This window comes from Bidens hawaiensis, unplaced genomic scaffold (assembly GCF_021521415.1).
Source record: "Bidens hawaiensis isolate Kalapana, Puna unplaced genomic scaffold, B.hawaiensis_p1.1 tig00003356_1, whole genome shotgun sequence".
Lineage (NCBI taxonomy): Eukaryota > Viridiplantae > Streptophyta > Magnoliopsida > Asterales > Asteraceae > Bidens > Bidens hawaiensis.
Genome location: NW_027491185.1, coordinates 799,179 through 818,310, shown reverse-complemented (window position 1 = coordinate 818,310; position 19,132 = coordinate 799,179). Strand labels below are relative to the sequence as shown.

Here is a 19,132-nt window from a genome sequence, read left to right as displayed (position 1 = left end):
CAAATAATACCATCTTTTTAGACAAAAGAAAAATAAAAAACCATTTGATCTTGTTCCCATTTGCAAAATCCCAAGAGAGTAGCTTCTCTCACCCTCCACTTCCTCATTTAAAATGCATCAAATCCTCTAAATAAATATAAACATTAAACACACACCTCACACCATCCATTTCACACATTACCCTTTCCTGCTTACACTCCACCACCCATTGTTTTATTATACCTAAATAAAGCAAAAGAAACACCCTTTCAAATCCATTCTTCTTTTTTTTTTTATTTTTTTTTTCTGTTTTGTCCAACATTCAACAAAAAGATAAGCCTTGCAGAAATCTCAACACCCTTTTCTTCTTTACCCCAAAATTTTGCATTTTTATGGAAAAAGATTAGGGCTTTCTTCATAATATTCATTACCCATCTTCAAGATTCATCTTTTTCAATAATCTTGAAATACCCATTTGGATTCAACCATTCTTAAACAAACCCAAGAATCATTTACTCCAATTTAGGTAAATTTTCTTGAAAATTTTTAATTACTATATTATTATCCATAGTATTAAAAGTGTCATAATTGTTTATTCATTCAGTTTCCAATTGGTGTGTTTCTCTTGATGTTTGATTGATAGCTCTATCTGCTGCTGTTAGTGCTTTACCTAACTTTTATTATTATATCATCATTTGATTTTGATTTATTAATTTTTATTATAATTTTTAGGGTTTGATTTCAAAATCTTGAATTAATTTATTTATATAAAATTTTTGATGTGGGTATTGTTTCTTGTTAATCTTTCTTGGTTTCTTCACAGCAAGATTACAGATTTAATGTTTAAAAAATATTAAGGTTTCTTGTTCATCATTGTCAAGAATATGCCTTTAAAATGTCTTTATGTGCTGTATTTTGGATACATGCAAATAATGAAATAATCAAATTTTAGGTTCAAGATCTACCCTTTATGATGATTTATTATCTGGGTCTGTCTCTTTATTATTTAAATCAAACATATGGTGATTAAATTGGGGATTTTGACTTTGTTTGACCAGGTTTGACTTTGACCTTGTTGACCATGAAGGGTGAAACTTCATGGATTAGTCTTTTTATTGATGATTTTCCAAAAGACAACAATTTGTTGGATTCTTTATCAGATGAGGAGGGTAAAACTGACAATTTACACGCGGTATCGCTTGATTCAATCTTGCCTGATGATTTACTCGAGCGGATTCTCGCTTACCTCCCGATTGCAAGCGTATTTCGTTTCGGTTGCGTGTGTAAACGATGGCATGAAATCGTGAATTCGCGACGGTTTTTATTGACCGGGTCACCGGTTTTGTCACAAAAACCGTGGTATTTCATGTTCACGAGCTCGGATGAGCCGGTTGGGTACGCGTATGATCCGGTTTTAAGGAAATGGTACGGGATTGACCTTCCGTACATGGTCAAAACCTCGCGATGGTTCGTTTCATCATCGAGCGGGCTCGTTTGTTTCATGGATAATGATAGTCGAACCGAGCTTTACGTGTGTAATCTTATCACTAAACGCTGCGTTCGCCTCTACGAGCCGCCTGGTTTACGGTTATGTGATTATAGCGCGCTCTCAATATCGGTTGACCGGAAGTCAACAAGCTATTCGGTGACGGTTGTGAAGTCAAAACAAGTACCTGATAATTTCTTCCAGTGGGACCTCTCGATCCACGTGTACGACTCGGTTACGATGACGTGGACGACGCCCGTGACCGAGATGCTGACTGGATGGCGAGGTGGTGACGAGAGCGTGATTTGTAACGGGGTTTTGTATTTCTTGATTTTCTCGACCGGGTCGTTTCAGGAGAACCGACACGGGCTTGTGGGTTATGATCTTTCGGGTTCACCGGCTCGTGATAATCTGTTGGCACGCGGGTTTATCGCGGTCCCGTGCTCGCTTACATGTGGGCGGTTGATGAACCTTAACGAGTCGTTAGTTATGGTGGGTGGGATTGGGAAACAGGAGCGACAAGATGTTATTACGGGGATCGGGATTTGGGTTCTTGAAAACAAAAACGAGTGGCGAGAAGTGGCTCGAATGCCACACCGGTTCTTTCAAGGGTTCGGTGAGCTCGATGATGTGTTTGCTAGCGGTGGGACCGATGACTTGATCTACATTCAGAGTTACGGTGCACCGGCGCTTTTGGTGTTCGATTTGAAAAAGAATCATTGGAAATGGTCACAAAAATGCCCGGTTACAAAACGGTTTCCGCTTCAGTTGTTTACCGGGTTTTGTTTCGAGCCCCGACTTGAAATCTCGCCTTAGGTTCGGGTTCGAGTTCGGGTCGGGTTCAAGTTCGAATGTGTAAGGATTTTATGGAATTTAATTGTTTTTGTTCTTCACATTGTGTGTGTTTATGTGCAAGTTATATACATGAAACATGTTTTTACAAATGGATTTATGTTTTGTGAATGTGTACTTGGATTTGTCTATATGGGAATGGATATAAAGGGTTGTACTCTTTGCATGTGTGGTGGTACATTACAATGCTAGAAAAGGATTTAAATGAGCAATTCTAAATCTTTGGAGTGTACAACTAGTGCTGTACATTGTACAGATGATGATGTAGGTTTTTACTCATGTACAACTGAGCTTATTTTTTTTGTTTATTGCTTTTTGGAGGGGCAAAATGTCCAACATGCTTTTTGCGTTTTGGAGGAATTTGATGCTTTTGGAGGAGCATTCTGGACATTTTGCCCCTCCAAAAAGCAATAAGCAAAAAAAATAAGCTCAGGCAAACACCCCTTTAATATAAGGTTAGAGTGGGTAATTTAAGTTTTTTTTTTTTTTTTTATTACAAAAAATTAAGTAAGGAGTTTTAATTAGTCAATTTAAAGCTAATCATCTGTTATGTTGAAACATAGCAAGTAAATAAGTTGTTTATTTTTTATTTGTTGATAGTTATTATGGTAGCAATGTGCTTATATGATATTTAGTTATGGTCACTATATTTTGACCCTTACTAGTTCAGTATTTAAACATAGTAAGTTCTATATTTTTCTTTTCTTTTTACTGGTTACTATTAGGGTCTTTAAAGTCGGGGTTTAATCGGTTTTAATGAAGATTATAAGCTGAACTGTTAATTATGTTTTGAAAATATAATAACCAGATCGGGAAGGTGAATTAGTTGGTATGACTAGTTGGGTTCGGGTTGACAATTCAATTTTGACTCATACGATGGTAACAAAGAAACCATGTTACCTTTGCGCACATAATTGGTGTAAATGTCAAAATTTAACGACTAAATTTATGCACATTTTTTAGAGCGGCTTTTTTATTATTATTATAAGAGACTAGCAAACGATAGAAACAAAACAATAAATGGTTACATGACAAGGAGAGTATTCCAAAACAACTCATGCCAACTAACAATGATTTTTCTATCTATGTTACTAATGTACCAAAACGAGTAATTGAGAAGAGAGTTGAAATAATGTCTTCTTTCCTCTCTTCATCAACATGAACAAGTTTGTTCCGATATTTCCAAATGACCCACCAAGCCGAAAGAACAATAGCATGGATTACTTTTTTCTAGTTGCCCAAAACTTGTGAAGTGTCAATCCAAGTCATGATCCCAAAGACCGAAAGATCTTGGCCTGGAGTCAAATCGAGCCATTTTCAAATGGCAACCCAAACTCTGAATGCAATCCCGCACGTACTAAATTTTTGCACATATTAGGACCAAAAACGAACAAAAAGATCATGTTACCTTTGTACACATTTCTCTTTTATTATTGCTTAAATTGGATACACATATCTTCTCATTACATACTTAATTTCTACAAGCTTTAAAATTTAATCTACCTAAATTAAATTATAAGTAAACGATTTTTCTTATAAAAAGTTATTTATAAAAAGAAAAAAGTCACACCTAACATACTCTATAACGACCATGAAACCACTAAACATCAATTCTATTATATGAATATGAGTTTTTGTATCTTCATTTTACATCACCCACATGGCATTTGCTTGCGGTTGGAGGACTTAGCATATGGCAATGCATCACAAAGATTTGGGCATTCCAAAAGTAATAATTTGGTTTGGTGATGGTGTGACCATACACCCATCGTTCATCATGTTACTCTTGCTTATAAATATTCAGATGCATTATTTGCTCACTTTTTTTAAGAACAGCGGCTTTCTTTTTTGTGTTTAGGCCACTGCTCTTTCTAATTTGGAGAGCCCCGTTGTCCTATTTTGGCTAGCCTATGTTGTCTTAACCGGTCCACACTGGCTTCAGATTTTGGCTTGGGCGTTCTACCGGGAAACCATACTACCGACTGCCATTTGACAGTCATTGTGCCGCCAGAAGAGCAGAATTCTCTGGCATTGGGACGAAAACCAGGGTGGGCTATGGATCCGAACTGACAACCTCGTAAGGGCTAGCTTTAAATCCTTCGTTCATTACTAATATCCACCTAAAATGACCTAAGTAATGATCGAACTTTGGTCCACTGGTAAACCTAAACCTTCCAACCACTAGGCCACAAATGGAGATATTATTTGTTCATTTAATGTTATTATTGTTTTTTATAATCAATTTAAAAGACAGGACATTATATTCACATATTGACATATACATACGGGAAGTTACAGGAAATAATATTCCTTAATTTGTTTGTATGCTAAAAGGATTTTATCCTAAAATGTCATTGTGAGCAGTGAGTACCTAAACCTTTTACAAGCGCTTAGGCCCATTGATAATCAACCCATAAGAGGCGGGCCTAAAATTAATAGACACTAATGATTAGTCTATCAATGGTTAGCTCATTAATGATTAGCCCATTAGTCATTAGGCCCAGTTATTTAAACTTCGCCGTTGTGCTAACTGCTACGTATGTCGAAAGCCTTGGTGTTATCCAATTTGATACTCGTTGTTTTTATACAATTAAAAGTTGAAGAGGAATGGGTCGGATAACGCGTATCAAAATAACCCGGTTTGAGCAAAAGATCAACCCGATTAGTGCCCGACTATAAATTACGTGTATCCTCAAAGGAAAAAAAGAAATATTTCGAACAACCAATAAGAAGAAAAGCCTAAAAGGTGCCATTGTCAACCATTTACAAATAATGGGGACTAGTAACGTCATTAATGATGCCAACCACACTTCTCACTTCTATAAGTACTACAGATTGACAAAAGGTACAAGTATGCTATCTTAATCTCTCGTACTTGGCACTACTTCCTTCAAAGAGTAAAGGCTTGCTACTGGCTCTCATGCCGCGGGGTGGTTACATAAAACCCCCTTTTCTGTAAAGAGACTCATGGAGCTTTTATTTTGCGGGATTTGCTGAATAGGTTCTTAAAATCCTTTGGAGAGGTATTGAGGTTTGGAATATCAATACAGAAATATCCATATCGGAATTTATTTCGATAATAATAATTGGTTAACATATATCATTATTAATAGACAAATTAGATTAAAATAATCCCACATCTTCTGTATTGGCCAATAATAATTCAACCTTCACTAATAGTCCCACCTTTTATATCATTTTTGGTTTATAGTCCCCCTTTGAAAACAGGTAATAACATTAGTATAATGTTGGCGTGGCTTGATGTGTTGGCAATTAAAAAACTCACATGGCTTTCTTGATTATCTAGCTTTATTAATCAGGTATTTAACCCATATAACTCATAAATCCCTCCATATTTCCAAACGCACAACTGAACCCAATTTGAATCCTCTGAAATCTTAAAAATGAAGGGACTTGTGCAGATTAAGAATGACAAAGATGTCATGGATATGGTGGTCGATTTGGGGGACAATGAAGCCATGCATATCCTCCATCTCTATACACAAGGTAAGTCTTATGGATCTAAGGACCAACCTAGTAACACCAAAGTCATACCGGAAGCCCAACCTATCGAAGGATTTACTAAAGCTACCACTAACAGACTTCTAACACCTACCAAATAACTCCTAGGGTTTATTAAGTGTTCTAATAGTACGCTTCCCAAACCAATCACTAATCAAGATAAAGAAGATTTAGGATATGAGGAACACTCATATGGATCTGATGGCAAGTGATGAAGAAGATGAATACTAGAATCCAGATGATGATGATGATGATGATGATGATGCAAAGGAGGAGGAATGAAAACAATCTGTTGTTGCAATAAAGGAAAATCAATTAACAAAGAAAGTTGGTTGAGCAATTATTGCTAGACTTCCAAAGTGAGAAACAGGTTGAAGAACAACATAGTGATGCTAGTAGCTATGAAGACTGATGGGTATGTTAATTCACCGTGAGAGAGTGAGGATGATAACATCAGAGGAAAGAAACACAAGGCATATGTTCCAGTTTTAAGTGAAAATCTTGCGCGATTTTGGGAGCTTGTGGGTGATTAGGAAGATTAGAGTTCATCAATATCATTATTTTATCATTATTTGATCGTTAATTGTAAGTATAAATCGTCTAACTATTGTTGTATCTGAACTCTGAAGTGATTGCCTGTAAGTCTGTAACATGTGCTTCGGCCTAGAGGTGCACAAATCAGGTTTTCTAAATACCCCGGTTCAGGTATGACAAGGTATTGAAAAATTGGGTATTGGCAATACCCGGGTCGGGTTCGGTCTAGGTATTGCCTTTTAAAACCGTACCCTATGTATCGGGTTCGGGTTGGGTATAGAACCGGGTATTCTAAAACCGGGTATTTGAATACTCTATTTTCAGGTTTTTTTCAGGTATTTATTGGGTGTAGATTTGATTTTTTAAGGAGGTTGCATTTTTTAGGGATATTTTTCAGGAATTTTTCAGGTATAGCTCGGGTATATGAAAAACCGGTTTTGAGTATTGGAAAAACCTGGTTCTGGGTATGGAACTGGTTTCGGTTTTCGGGTATTAACGGGTACAAATATGGTCTGGTTCGTGTAGGAGTTTTGGTACCGAAATGCATACCCTATCCGTACCCTACGGGTAAGGTCGAGGACGGGTATTAAAAACCCGGGTATAAACCGGTTGCAGGTATTTTTTCAGGTACAGTTTCGGGTTTTTTGTGCACCTCTAGTTAGGCCCATTGAGAATCAACCCATAAGAGGCGGGCCTATAAGTATTATATTAGCACTAATCTGCAACCATCAACCAAAGTGTATAACAACGGATATTATCTTTTTAACAATTTTCTCAATGGAACCCCTTCGCTTTTAAGTAGAGCAAACTTGTGGGATTTTAGGCTATTAAAGAGTTCATATAAGTAAAGTATACATTACATAGAAACAAAAGGCAAATTAATCAAGGAAACGAACGAGGAACAAATTAATGATTTATCAAATAAACAAGGAAACGAACTAGGAACAAATTAATGATTTATCAAATAATCAAGGAAACGAACTAGGAACAAATTAATGATTTATCAAATAATCAAGGAAATGAACTAGGAACAAATTAATGATTTATCAAATAAACAAGGAAATGAACCGTTACAAAGATTTCTTAAAGATTACAAAATATAATCTCGACAAAATCGCAAACGTAGCTGGAGGGCAAACATAGAGGCTTTCTATACTAAAATGCACGGAAATAAACCAGATATTAACATCAAATGATTACAACTGTGAATACTATCATTGTTTGTAATTAGAAAGTCATGGATTTAGGTTAAGAGCCAATAACCTAATCATAAACATACTTAAGGTAAATATTATCTTCAAAAACTTATGGTATTTTTAATTTGATTTGACATGATGATATCACAATGATGTAAGTTATTTAGACTTGGAGGTTACACATATATCATCAACAGATCGCACGTCTAAATCTATATTATGATAATATATTAATATGATATATGTTTCTTTCATGATAACAATTATAGTTAGGACGTCAATTAAATAAGATGTCATTAAGAAAAAAAAAATAAGCTAGATGATAATGAGACCGTGAAAGAATGAAAGATTCACTATTATTCTTTCAGTAAACCGTCCAAATCGTCCTCATGGTTTGATCATTTTTATCTAAATAGATTTCTTTTAGCAATTCTGTCATCGTAGTTTTATTTTTTTTTTTTATCATTTCAGTCCAATTTAATAACTAACGATTGTAGTTACTTACTTACCATTTAAAATTCGTATAAAAATATGGAGTGAACTGCGGTTTTAGTCATTGTGGTTTATTCAAATATGCGATTTTAGTCCAATAGTTTTAAATTTATGATTTTTGTCCATGTGGTTTCATTTCACTTGCAATTAAACACGAATGTACTAATCTCATTAAGTCTGGTTTTTAAACCAATCAGCGTGCCCTTCACGTGAGGGGCAGTTTTGTCCTTTCCCCCCCAAATACACCTCAGCCCCTCACGTGAGGGGGCTTGCGAATTAGGACTGAGGTTTATTTGGGGGAAAAATGACAAAACTGCACCTCACGTGAGCGGCACGTTGATGAGTTTAACGATCATACTTGAAGAGGTTAATGAATTCGGGTTTCCTTGCAAGTGAAATGAAACACAAGGACGGAAATCACAAATTTAAAACTACTTGACTAAAACCACATATTTGAACAAACTATATGGACGAAAACCGCAGTTTACTCAAAGATATGAAAGCAAGGATTATCACATAGTGTAGCATTATTATCACTAGCCCTTTTTGATATATAAAAAAATCTTTATATCATGGACCCAACTCACCATTTATAAAATATAAACATGAGATATATTAAATAAAAAAATGAATCCATCTATAACCATTTTTAGTTTAAATGTTACTCATACATTAAGCAATAAACTCATCATTAAATCATTCCATGAATCTATCGGGCCGGGCAAGCACCAATGCAAACAATCATTTTGTACCTTTACATTATTCCCATCAAACGGATGGAACCCGCGGTAGGGGCCCGGGTGCCCATCGGGCCTCAACAATGACAAACGTGTCGTATCAAATAATCTCAAACCCGACCCGTTCACAACTCCTTTAGCATTCTCAAATTCTTCCAACTCAACGTCTCTCATTATCATATCGATATCCGTCATGTTAACCTCTCCATTTTTAAACGGACCCGTTCGGTTACAATACCCTCCCGTGTTCCATTCCCCATTCTCAAAGTGATCGGGTGTTGTGGTCCGGAAAAACGTGTACACTTTTTGGCTCGGGTTTGTTATGAACCCAAGAGTGGTACGAAGTGCTTTTTGATACGCGTGATGGAACTCGGTTTCGGGTATATTCTCTTTGTTACAATTATGACACCCTATTATTGTGTTGTTTTCATAGTATATCGCGGTTTTTAAAAACCATTTTCCACCTGAAATAAAAATGTAGTTGAAGTTACTAAACTCGTTAACCCAAACCGAGTCGAGCTTGTCAAGATGAAGCTTGATTGCGCCCGACGAATGCCCGTCGTTTTCCTCGAATATATTCGCCTTTAGAAGAAAAGGTGACCAAATTACTGATAGTGTGAAGTTGTAAGATTCAAAGAACCATCTTTTGCTTCTATATTCTTCATCGTGGTACACCTCTATTGCATCTCCAACCTTAAAGCACATTACCAGAGTTATTCTTTGTAAAAATAAGCATAACTTAGCCGAAACCGAATTAACCGAACCCAATAAACTTTCTTATAATAAAAAAAGCAAAATTTTAATTTGGCTGTCATCTAACAGAAACCGAAAATATCAAACCGAACTGAAAAAAAAAACGACTTATAAAAAATTTATAAGAAATTAATAAATGATGTAATCCAAAATTTGTATCTATAAATGACTAAATGTGTAATATAAATAATAAACATTTGGACCACTTTTTTAAAACAAAAATTGTCAATATCAATTGATAAAACCGAAAAAAAAAAATATTAAGTAATATATGAAAAATTAATAAATTACATAATTCAAAAACTTTAGGTGTAAATAAGTAACAAATAATTAAACGTTAATTAACAAAAAAATGGTTATGCTTAATGTTCACTTAAATTAATTAGTTTGGCAATTCTTTTGGGCCAAAGTTTTCAGTCCAAATATATTAACCAGAAAATTCGATATTTTATTAGGTGTATTTTATTAGGTAACATGATCAAATAAATTTTATTCTTAAAATTAAATAAGTGAGAATCAATTTATTGTTATTATTATGTTTATTTGTAGGTGTTTGTTGTTATTTTTTGTTCGTATTTGTTAATTTTCTATTAAGAGACGTTATAAGTATTTGTTTATTTATATTTTGTTGTTATTATTAGATTTTTTTCTTTTACTGTTATAAGTATTTGTTGTTATTAGTTTGTTCTTGATTTTGATTCTTTTATTGTAACTTTTATGTTATTTTCTTTGTTATTACAAATCATTGTTTATGTATATTGATATTGTAGTTGGTATTGTTTCTTATGTTCTCATTTTTTATAAATTGAAATTATTTTCTACAATCTCATGTTAAGTTTAAAATGTACATGAACTTTCTCCTGAAAACCCATTGTGAAAACTAAAAATGGAAAACCGAAACCAAACAATTTCAAGAACGAATAAACGAATTATTTTTTTCGGTTTAAGCCCAAAACTCACCCATGCAAACTTATAAAACACAAATCCAAACACGTGAAATATGGTGAAGATAGCCAACCTGTGAGAGAATGCAAAGCAATGACTGGACATGGTTGCGAGATATCGAATCACCGATGAAAGCCATTGATTTATCCCTCATGTAACAAAGAAACAATTCGGGGTCGAACGCTGGTAAATCACAATCGAACGGGCTCCAACGCCAGTAAATGTAATCGGAGTCTGGACGCCCGTTCATCATACAGTTTTGATGAGGTTCGATCGTGTTGCAGCTGGAGTTGGTGTACCGTGGACCCGTAGGATCCCTCACCCATTCCCCGGCGAATATATCACACTCCGCTTTGCCTTAATATCATCACAAAAAGCAATTCAAAGTTAGATAGTTAAGGGTGGAATTCGATACAAATAAAAATAACCTGTTAAACATGCATACAAATAATTAAAGTATAGTATTAAACTAGTAATAACATCATAAAAAACTAAGTAGAATAGTAATTACAACTTTAAAGTAATCACACATCATAAAAATGATCTATAATTATTCTAGCTTATAGCCCAAAACTCATCCATAAAAGTGAAATACACTAATAAAAATGATTTAGATTGATAATAATTTGAGTTTTAAACTAGAATAATTATACTGTAAAAATGTAAGAGTAATAATATTTATAGTTTTCAATTAGAGCGACTATCAATGTTTTAAAAACGGTATTTTACTTTAACCGAATTGGGCTAAAAAATGGTACAACCGGTTGAATTGGGTTATACCGGGAGGTTCAACCGGTTGACTAGTTTACCTTATAATTTCCTAAAAATGTAACTTCAATCCAAAAATAACTCAAAAGTAAATGATTCATATAACAAAAAATAATCCGAAAGTTAATGCATATTAAAAAAATAATGCAAAAGCACTCAATTTTAAAAAAAATAGTCATAAAGTTTACACGTTTGAATGTTAATTGTTGGGTTAAAAGTAATTTTGAAAAAATATGGGACGCAAATATCAAAAATTTCTCGGGCTTAAAACCGGTATTTTAGACAAAACCGTCGGTACGATGCTCTAGCAAACCGGTCAAACATACTGGACTCAAGATACCGGCGTACTGTGCGAAATCCGGTTTAACCGGTTCATCCGGCCGGTTTGAACCGGTTTTTAAAACATTGGTGACCATAATTCAAAACCTACGTTATAGTCATTTTGAACCCGTATCGTTAGCTTGGAAGGCTAGGGGTTATAGTCGACGTCGATTCATCATTTTAAAACGTCTCTAATTCAAAACCGAACATGAAACTTTGGTTTCATTCGGCTCCTTTAAGGAAAATGGATAAATTGCTAGATTTAAGATATGAACTGACTTACAAAAAACGATAACCATCTTACAAAAAAAGGATACCCATAACATCCTTATGTCAGCATAATTTTTTTGAATTACTCATGTTTAAAAACCGAAGAGTAATAATTAGTGTAGTATTAACATAATTATTCTAGTTATTTATATACCGAATACAGTACGAATATAGTAGTTGATCATAACAAAAAAAATGAAAAAAACAGTTGTTAAAGAAAAGATACCTTGGTGAATTCCGGTGTTATTGACCGGGAATCGGTCCGAGCATGTCACATTAGGCGGTGGTGACAGTGGCAGTTTGTGGTGGTCGTCGGCAACAATATTGACGTAGGAAAAGATGAACGAATTTGAGAAATAAAAGCGATATGCAAGGCCTATTAATAGTAAACAGATAGCAGTCTTAAGTAAGGCTTGATTCTGCTTTTGGTTTAATAATATTTGAGTGTTGTTAATAGCAAGCTTCATCTTCTTCATTTTTGAAGAGAGCTTTCTCTCTCTAAAAAGATGAATGGGTTTGAAGGTTGGTTTAATGTTATAGTCAAGAGATGGTTGTTGAGTAAAAGGTGGTGGCATAAAGTTGTTTAGATGAAAGGGGAGTTTAAACTATAAACATATAGTTTATGGATTACATGTAAAGAATGAGATGATTTATACACGGTGTCTGGTCTGACATTTAATCTCATATTGTTTTTAATAATTATCTGGATAGAGAACGAACGTTAGTTTTAACCAGATTTTCTTTTAAGTTTGACCATCTATGGTTAGAAGGGCCGTCAAAATTAGAGGTGGGAAAAAGAACCGAAACCGGCCAAAAACCGGTCAAAACCCGAAGCGAAGCAGATCAAAACCTAAACTGAAATCAATCGTCACCTGTCAAGAAACCGCTTTTAACCCAAACCGATCGTAAATCAGTTTTGACTTTGGTTGACCAAACTGAACCATTTTCAACTGGTTTTGGGTTTTAAACCGGTTGGTGCACCTCTAATCCAAATATTCGTCAAGCGACCCCCCCCCCCCCCCAAATGGTCGGAATAGTCGTTTGAATATTATTCTAAGACTGTTCTGACCAATAATTTTCAAAGTTTGACTTTTTTGGTCAAATCAGTTGTTTGAGTATTTTATGAATTGTTCGAAATAAGATGAAAGTGATGTAGCTATAATATAGCCCATATAAACATTGATATTTTGATTGACTCCCTAGATTAAATATTAAAAAAAGATTAATTACACTTGATAAGTTTGTAGTTGTTGATAAGTTTGTTTACTAATTCATGCTACTTTTTGATACTCTTTTTAAAAAATAGGCTTGAATAATGCCGAAATTAGTAAATTCTGGCTATTCTGTTTAAACATTAAATGACTTGATAAAAAAAACAAACAATAAATAAAAATGATAACGTATAATTATTTGTCACCTTCCAAAGGCATTTATGAAATATAGTTCACAAGTCAACATCAAAATGTATATCCACGTCCATTTTTGCCAGCTCCAAAATACTAACCACCATTATTTTGAATTAAATGTCATTATTTTAATACTAAACTTATATTAACCGTAAAATACGACTGGACTACAAGTTGACAAGATCAAATCACAACCTCCATGGCCCACTTACTTGCTTTCAATTTAATGCCACGCATAAAATGATATATTTAAAATATTATATCAAATTGCTAGAATATAACACAATTATATTAAGAACACTAGTGAAACAACTTGGTGCTCGTTTGCATTCTATTGCATTATATTTCGATGTAAACACTGCTCTTTAACTAATTAATGTAATGAATACAACGGAAAATGCTTAAAGACAATAACAGACCCGTCAATTTATCGGGTCGTGGATCATACATCCAAACCACATTGGAAACCCATCAACGTATGAGGCTTAACTAAGTTACAACTTGCAAGATATATACAAAAAAACAAAAACACCACTTATAAAATGCACATTTCGAAACCACAAATCCTACGATAAAGAAAATTCTTGCGTTGATCGCATACACAAAGATCTAAGCTATATTTCCGAGTTGTTAAGTTTCACGAGCCCATTACACATCAGTTCTTGGAGGCTTCATCCCAAATCCATGCCTCTTGCGTTCCACCCTGTCGATTCAACAACAAGTTATTATCATTTATCACCCTAACAAAAACGAATCCATAATGTTATATTGGGTTGGTTACGATATTAGCGTGAACAAGTTTTTATTCATGTTCTAGAACTTTCTTACGCTAAATCTATACCAATATGTTAAACTTGGAACAAAAGATCAACGATCAAATGTCCTCACGCTTTAAATAATGAGATTCATTAACAATGAGTTCGTCTCAAGCTATGAAATCTTTGGAATCATGTAGCCATGGAAAGAAGAGATGTGCCGGAACACAATCTTCATGCACAATAAGCTAGTGGTTTATGTTAATTAACAACGTTTGATGTCGGTACTCATTTTTTGCAATTTGTTTCGAGCATGGCCTTCTACAACCATAAATGAATTCGTGCACGGTAGCATTAATGGGTGCAGATTCCTCACAAATTACAAAAAACGATAACAAACATCAAATTTTGTCAATAAACACAAAACATTGCCTTACATGTAAATGTAGTCTGGGTTCACGCCCATCTTTTTCCCACATTGTCTACATGATTCCAAAAATTTCATAGTTTGAGAAGTACTGATTGTTGGTACTTTGAGGTTTGAGTATGCAAAGTAAGAGAAAATTCGATCCTTCTAATTTGACGTTTAGTATATTGGTATATAATTAGGGTAAGAAAGTTTGATGCGTGTACACGAACCGAACGAATATATGAAATCAAGCTAAAATTCAAAAAACAAAGGCATAATAATATGTGATATTATGCTTTCAAAACAAAGGCATACCAATATATGGCATTAAGCTAGAGTTCACACTTTTCCTCCACTAGACAATGTTGCACGCATCATAGAGCGTTATGCAACGGCCAACAGACACTTTTTGAATTATTCGAGTTTAACCATTTAGACATATATATATATATATATATATATATATATATATATCTCATTCATAAGTAAATGAGTCGAATTTGCCAGCTCTACTTAAACCCAATGTCCCAACCTATGTCATTTAAAATTGAATAATGACTATACTTCACTAAATTCCAAAATATACCCATGTAACATAAATATATCATGTTTCGCCCTGCTTGTGGTGCGCGCATATAATGTATATATGTGTGAACCCTCGGGTGGGCAAAAGTGAAATTGCACTAATTTTGACGTTATTTTACTAATCTCGTGAAAATAACGTTAAAAGTGGCGGAGGATTAATCAGGCATCATGTGGTGGCGTTGATAGCCGAAAGACAAGGGTACATGCACCGATCAGCCGGTGTCCCGATGATTGAGTGTTATGTGCCTTATGTCCAACGCTTGATGCAAAACTACTATCGAGCCGGGGGTCACTGGAAGCAGCCTATCTATCCCTATGGGGTAGAGGTAAGGCTGTCTACATCTTACCCTCCTCAGACCTAACATAGCTTTGCTATTGGTGGGATATACTGAGTACGATGATGATGATAAATATATCATGTAAAATGCAATGACATAAGTTTAGTGGTAATAAAGGAACTAAGAACTAAAAGGTTAAGATGGGAACACATATTAAAGTTTGGGTCTCGAGGACTTACGTTGGGGCAAGTTTACCAAGGCCTTCAAGCTCTAAACCGGATTCCTCGTCAAGCACTCTCCCAGATATCTCAATAACATAAGATCTATGCGATTCGGTTGGTAATCCTCTACGCGCGAGCAAATCCAAATCTTTTTGATGAAGCTCTCTACCATTTACAAAAACATTTGTGTTTCCATCCGCACAATTATCCGGCATTGGATGATTAAATTCCTCAATGAATGGCTACAAAATCCAGAATTTAATATATTACACGTGGCACGTCGGATAGTGGGTCAAAACAGGTTAGATTAAAATGTTATAATGTCATTTTTAGCTATGATTACCAAAACATTATTGTTACAGAAATAATATAATTTCGAATAAAATGATTTAGAAGGTTATATTAGCTAGACCTTCTATATAATCTTTTTTATTATTTGTGTAGTTGTCATATACAAAATTAATGATCAAGAAAATTACCGGAACTATGCCACGACAAGGGCCACCCATCATACCCCAAAATCCAGCTCTCGGGTCATACCTAAAGAATAAACAACAAAGAAAACGAATTAATAATCAAGAAATGCGTTACAAATTTATATATGAATTTTATTATATATGGTACTGACTACCAAGTTACTAACCAATAATCACCGGGCAGTACGGGTCCAGCAAGCTTTTCAGCCTTCTTGACCAACCGATCCTGTATAGGATGCCCGTTGACCGTCACATTGACTTTTCCCTGGTCAACATGTTGACTAGACCTTGAGAACTCCCTAAAGCTTTTCTTAATAACACGCTCAAAAAACGTTTTATTCTCTCTTTGTCGGTCCGTATCCCCAGATTCTAGAGACGCGCCCGTGTTTACACAATACTCATTAGATGAAATCTCAATCTCGCTCGCGACCGCAGCATCTTTCATTGAGCTCGTGTGAGACCCGTGAACGAGCTTTTCAAACCGTTCTATTTCTGACCTTTTGCTTACATTTCCTTTCCCGGCCCGATTATACTTTGTTGAATACTCGAAATGATCTTGCAACGGTGAGCCCGAAGGCGGTGGAGACGGTTTATTAACATTCGGCTCCACATCAGCATGATTTTCGTCTAGAATAATATTAACCTTGATATCATCTTCTGATGTGTACGAGACGGCGGATTTGTAGGAAGCCAGACCAGAACCCGTTGACTGCAACTTATCCATTGACTCAAAGTCATATTTACCCGAATTGTCATAATCTTCGGATGAAAAAGTACCACCCCATTTTGCATGTTCATGAGTCTTGTGGTTCTCGTTCGATTTCCCGGGATCTTTATTAGATTCTTTATACACCGAAAGCACGAGGCGTTTATTCACAATCGAAAGCACCATCACTTCCGAACACGATGCGCATCTCACTTTCTTTATATTCTTTTTCGGCACTTGAAGCAACTCGTAACAATTACAACACGACATGAACGGAGAGCCGCCAGCCACGGGGCGGCACCGCCTCACTCCGGTGGCCAAGATTCCTCTCGGAGGGCGGCGGATTTCGTTAGACCATCGTGAACGGGGTTCGGAATTATGCGAGGCTAAAGAAATATTGGAGAACTGACGATTGAAAACAGGCGGTACTATAGGCGGCGGTGGTGGTGGCGGTTGTGGCGGCAGTGGAGCTTGGTGGTGTTTATTGTAGCAAACTAAACAAGAACAAGACGGGTGGTGAAACAATCGATTATCAGTCATCTCGTTACTAACATATGGCCCAGAATAATATTGAGGATACGGGTTTTGTTCATAAGGCAAAGTCGGGCCTCTTCTATGATTCTGTGACCTAAACGGATCGGTAAAAACTTGAACTTGATTCGAACTTGACATAACAGAATGGCTTTTATGATGCATATAAGATGGAATAACATTACTATGATGCTGCATAGGAACTTTTTCTTGAGATTTATCACGAGACCGAACAATTTCATATTTGAGCTCATCTAACTTCCTTAAAAGCTCGGCCCGATCATCATTAACCTCTAGATGATCATTCGGGTCTTGAACTAGCTCAGCATATTCATGACGGGGAGGCGGAGGGGCAAAATGGTAACTTGACGAACCTTCTTGAAGATTGGACTCGGTGTACCTCCAGTTCGAGGCCCGAACCGATCTTCGTGACCCGGTTTTGGTATTTGCAAATACGGGTTTCGGTTCTTCAAACTCTATGCTGTTATCAAGGCCCGAACCGATCTTTGTGACCCCATTTTCAGACCCTAAACTCATACTGTTAACACCTCTATTTGAGAAATCAAGATTTGATGATTCTTTAGGGATTTTGGTTGAAACCGTCTCACTTTCGTCACCGGATTTCTCAGAAGACATACAGGAATCAGTTCGTTTATTCTCGGCTGTAATTATAAAAAAAATCAAAAAAATATTATGAAGAATACTTCAACCCTAATAAAATTATATATGAACCAAGAATCACACAGAATATTGACCAAATCACATACATATATTACATGAGGCATCAAAATCACCAAAAAAAAATAAAAATAAATAAAAGTCTACCAACACCCTTTTGTGCTAATTCAAAACCACACATAACCTTGATTTTGACAGCTACAGGAATAACACATACAGAATAAGTCAACAAAATGTAACATTCTCAAAAACCCATCTCAAAGTCTTCACAAAATGTCATTAATTTAAGTATTTAACCCCAAATCACAAATAAATGCAGCAAAAATAACCTAAATTCATATTTTCACAAACCCATCAAGAAACCCTTAAAAAAAACTCAAAAAATAAAATAATATTTTTTTTCACAAGAATAAACACATATTTTCGCAAACCCATCAAGAAAACCTAATATAAGCTCCAAAAAAATATTTTTTTCACAAGAAATAATATTATTTCACAAAACAAACACATTTTTTCACAAACCCATCAAGAAAACCTTCAAAAAATATATTTTTTTTCACAAGAAACACCTATAAATCATGCAATTAAAAACCCACATCAGGGTTTCTTGAATCAAACAATAAATAATAAAAAGCAACAAGCTTTACCACGAAGAACAGCACCACAACCACCACACTGATAAACTGCATAATCTGTAACCTCAGGCAGCAGATTTTCACATTTTGGGCACCTAACAAGCCTTACTTTTGCTGGGCTTTCAGACATTCTTGGCTAAAACTAATAATAAAGATGGTTAATTTGTTGCAGAAAACAGTGACCCAGTTTGGTATATTTTGTGGGTTTTGTAAAAAGATTCTGATTTGAGAAATTATGGGTGAAATGAGAGGAAAGTGATGAAAAGATGAATTGAGGTGTTTTGTGAAGAAAAGGGTATAATAATAATATAATAATAATAATTCCAAGAGGAAAAGGTGAAAGTAGAAGAAGTTAAAAATCAAAAGCAGCAAAGGCTAAACTCATTAGCATGTAATGTACTTCCCTTAACTTTTATCATTTTATGTTATACCTTGGGGTTTGTGAAATTTATGTGATTACCCTTTAACTTATTCCATATTAACACAAGTCATTGGGAGTTATAAGTTTTTTAACTATCATTTGAATTACTAAAGGTCACACTAGTACATCTAGGGTTGCTCAGAAGTAAAGCCTGATTTAAGCCAGGGTGGTTTCAA

General features: G+C 35.1%; 3 protein-coding genes across 5 annotated transcripts; 1 reads left to right on the top strand and 2 right to left on the bottom strand.

The window, feature by feature from the left end:
- Nucleotides 1-413: 413 nt before the first annotated feature.
- Nucleotides 414-2,476, top strand: LOC143623255 (F-box/kelch-repeat protein At3g61590-like). The gene is made up of 2 exons (XM_077094204.1): nucleotides 414-505; nucleotides 1,038-2,476. The coding sequence occupies exon 2, from the start codon at nucleotides 1,061-1,063 to the stop codon at nucleotides 2,279-2,281; it is 1,221 nt and encodes a 406-aa protein (XP_076950319.1). The 5' UTR covers nucleotides 414-505; nucleotides 1,038-1,060; the 3' UTR covers nucleotides 2,282-2,476.
- Nucleotides 2,477-8,677: 6,201 nt separating this feature from the next.
- LOC143623195 (protein trichome birefringence-like 25) lies at nucleotides 8,678-12,336 on the bottom strand. Its single transcript, XM_077094156.1, has 3 exons — nucleotides 12,082-12,336; nucleotides 10,570-10,853; nucleotides 8,678-9,491 (listed from the first exon to the last, which is right to left on the bottom strand). The coding sequence occupies exons 1-3, from the start codon at nucleotides 12,329-12,331 to the stop codon at nucleotides 8,727-8,729; spliced, it is 1,299 nt and encodes a 432-aa protein (XP_076950271.1). The 5' UTR covers nucleotides 12,332-12,336; the 3' UTR covers nucleotides 8,678-8,726.
- Nucleotides 12,337-13,659: 1,323 nt separating this feature from the next.
- Nucleotides 13,660-18,851, bottom strand: LOC143623258 (uncharacterized). Of its 3 annotated transcripts, XM_077094208.1 has the most exons (6): nucleotides 18,548-18,851; nucleotides 16,688-17,884; nucleotides 16,153-16,642; nucleotides 15,989-16,049; nucleotides 15,528-15,751; nucleotides 13,660-13,964 (listed from the first exon to the last, which is right to left on the bottom strand). In XM_077094208.1, the coding sequence occupies exons 1-6, from the start codon at nucleotides 18,663-18,665 to the stop codon at nucleotides 13,910-13,912; spliced, it is 2,145 nt and encodes a 714-aa protein (XP_076950323.1). In that variant the 5' UTR covers nucleotides 18,666-18,851; the 3' UTR covers nucleotides 13,660-13,909. The 3 variants fall into 3 exon arrangements, with proteins under 3 accessions (XP_076950323.1, XP_076950321.1, XP_076950322.1); XM_077094206.1 differs by having other exon boundaries at nucleotides 16,153-17,884; XM_077094207.1 differs by having other exon boundaries at nucleotides 16,153-17,884; nucleotides 18,551-18,851.
- Between the last annotated feature and the right edge of the window lie 281 nt (nucleotides 18,852-19,132).

Coding starts and splice junctions, on each gene's coding strand:
- LOC143623258 (XM_077094206.1), bottom strand. CDS start 18,665: ATGTCTGAAAGCCCAGCAAAAGTAAGGCTTGTTAGGTGCCCAAAATGT. Junction 16,050..16,152: donor GTACTGCCCGGTGATTATTG/GTTAGTAACTTG, acceptor TTTATTCTTTAG/GTATGACCCGAGAGCTGGAT. Junction 13,965..15,527: donor CTTGGTAAACTTGCCCCAAC/GTAAGTCCTCGA, acceptor TTGAATCGACAG/GGTGGAACGCAAGAGGCATG.
- LOC143623255 (XM_077094204.1), top strand. CDS start 1,061: ATGAAGGGTGAAACTTCATGGATTAGTCTTTTTATTGATGATTTTCCA.
- LOC143623195 (XM_077094156.1), bottom strand. CDS start 12,331: ATGAAGAAGATGAAGCTTGCTATTAACAACACTCAAATATTATTAAAC. Junction 10,854..12,081: donor TAACACCGGAATTCACCAAG/GTATCTTTTCTT, acceptor GATGATATTAAG/GCAAAGCGGAGTGTGATATA. Junction 9,492..10,569: donor TGCTTTGCATTCTCTCACAG/GTTGGCTATCTT, acceptor ATGTGCTTTAAG/GTTGGAGATGCAATAGAGGT.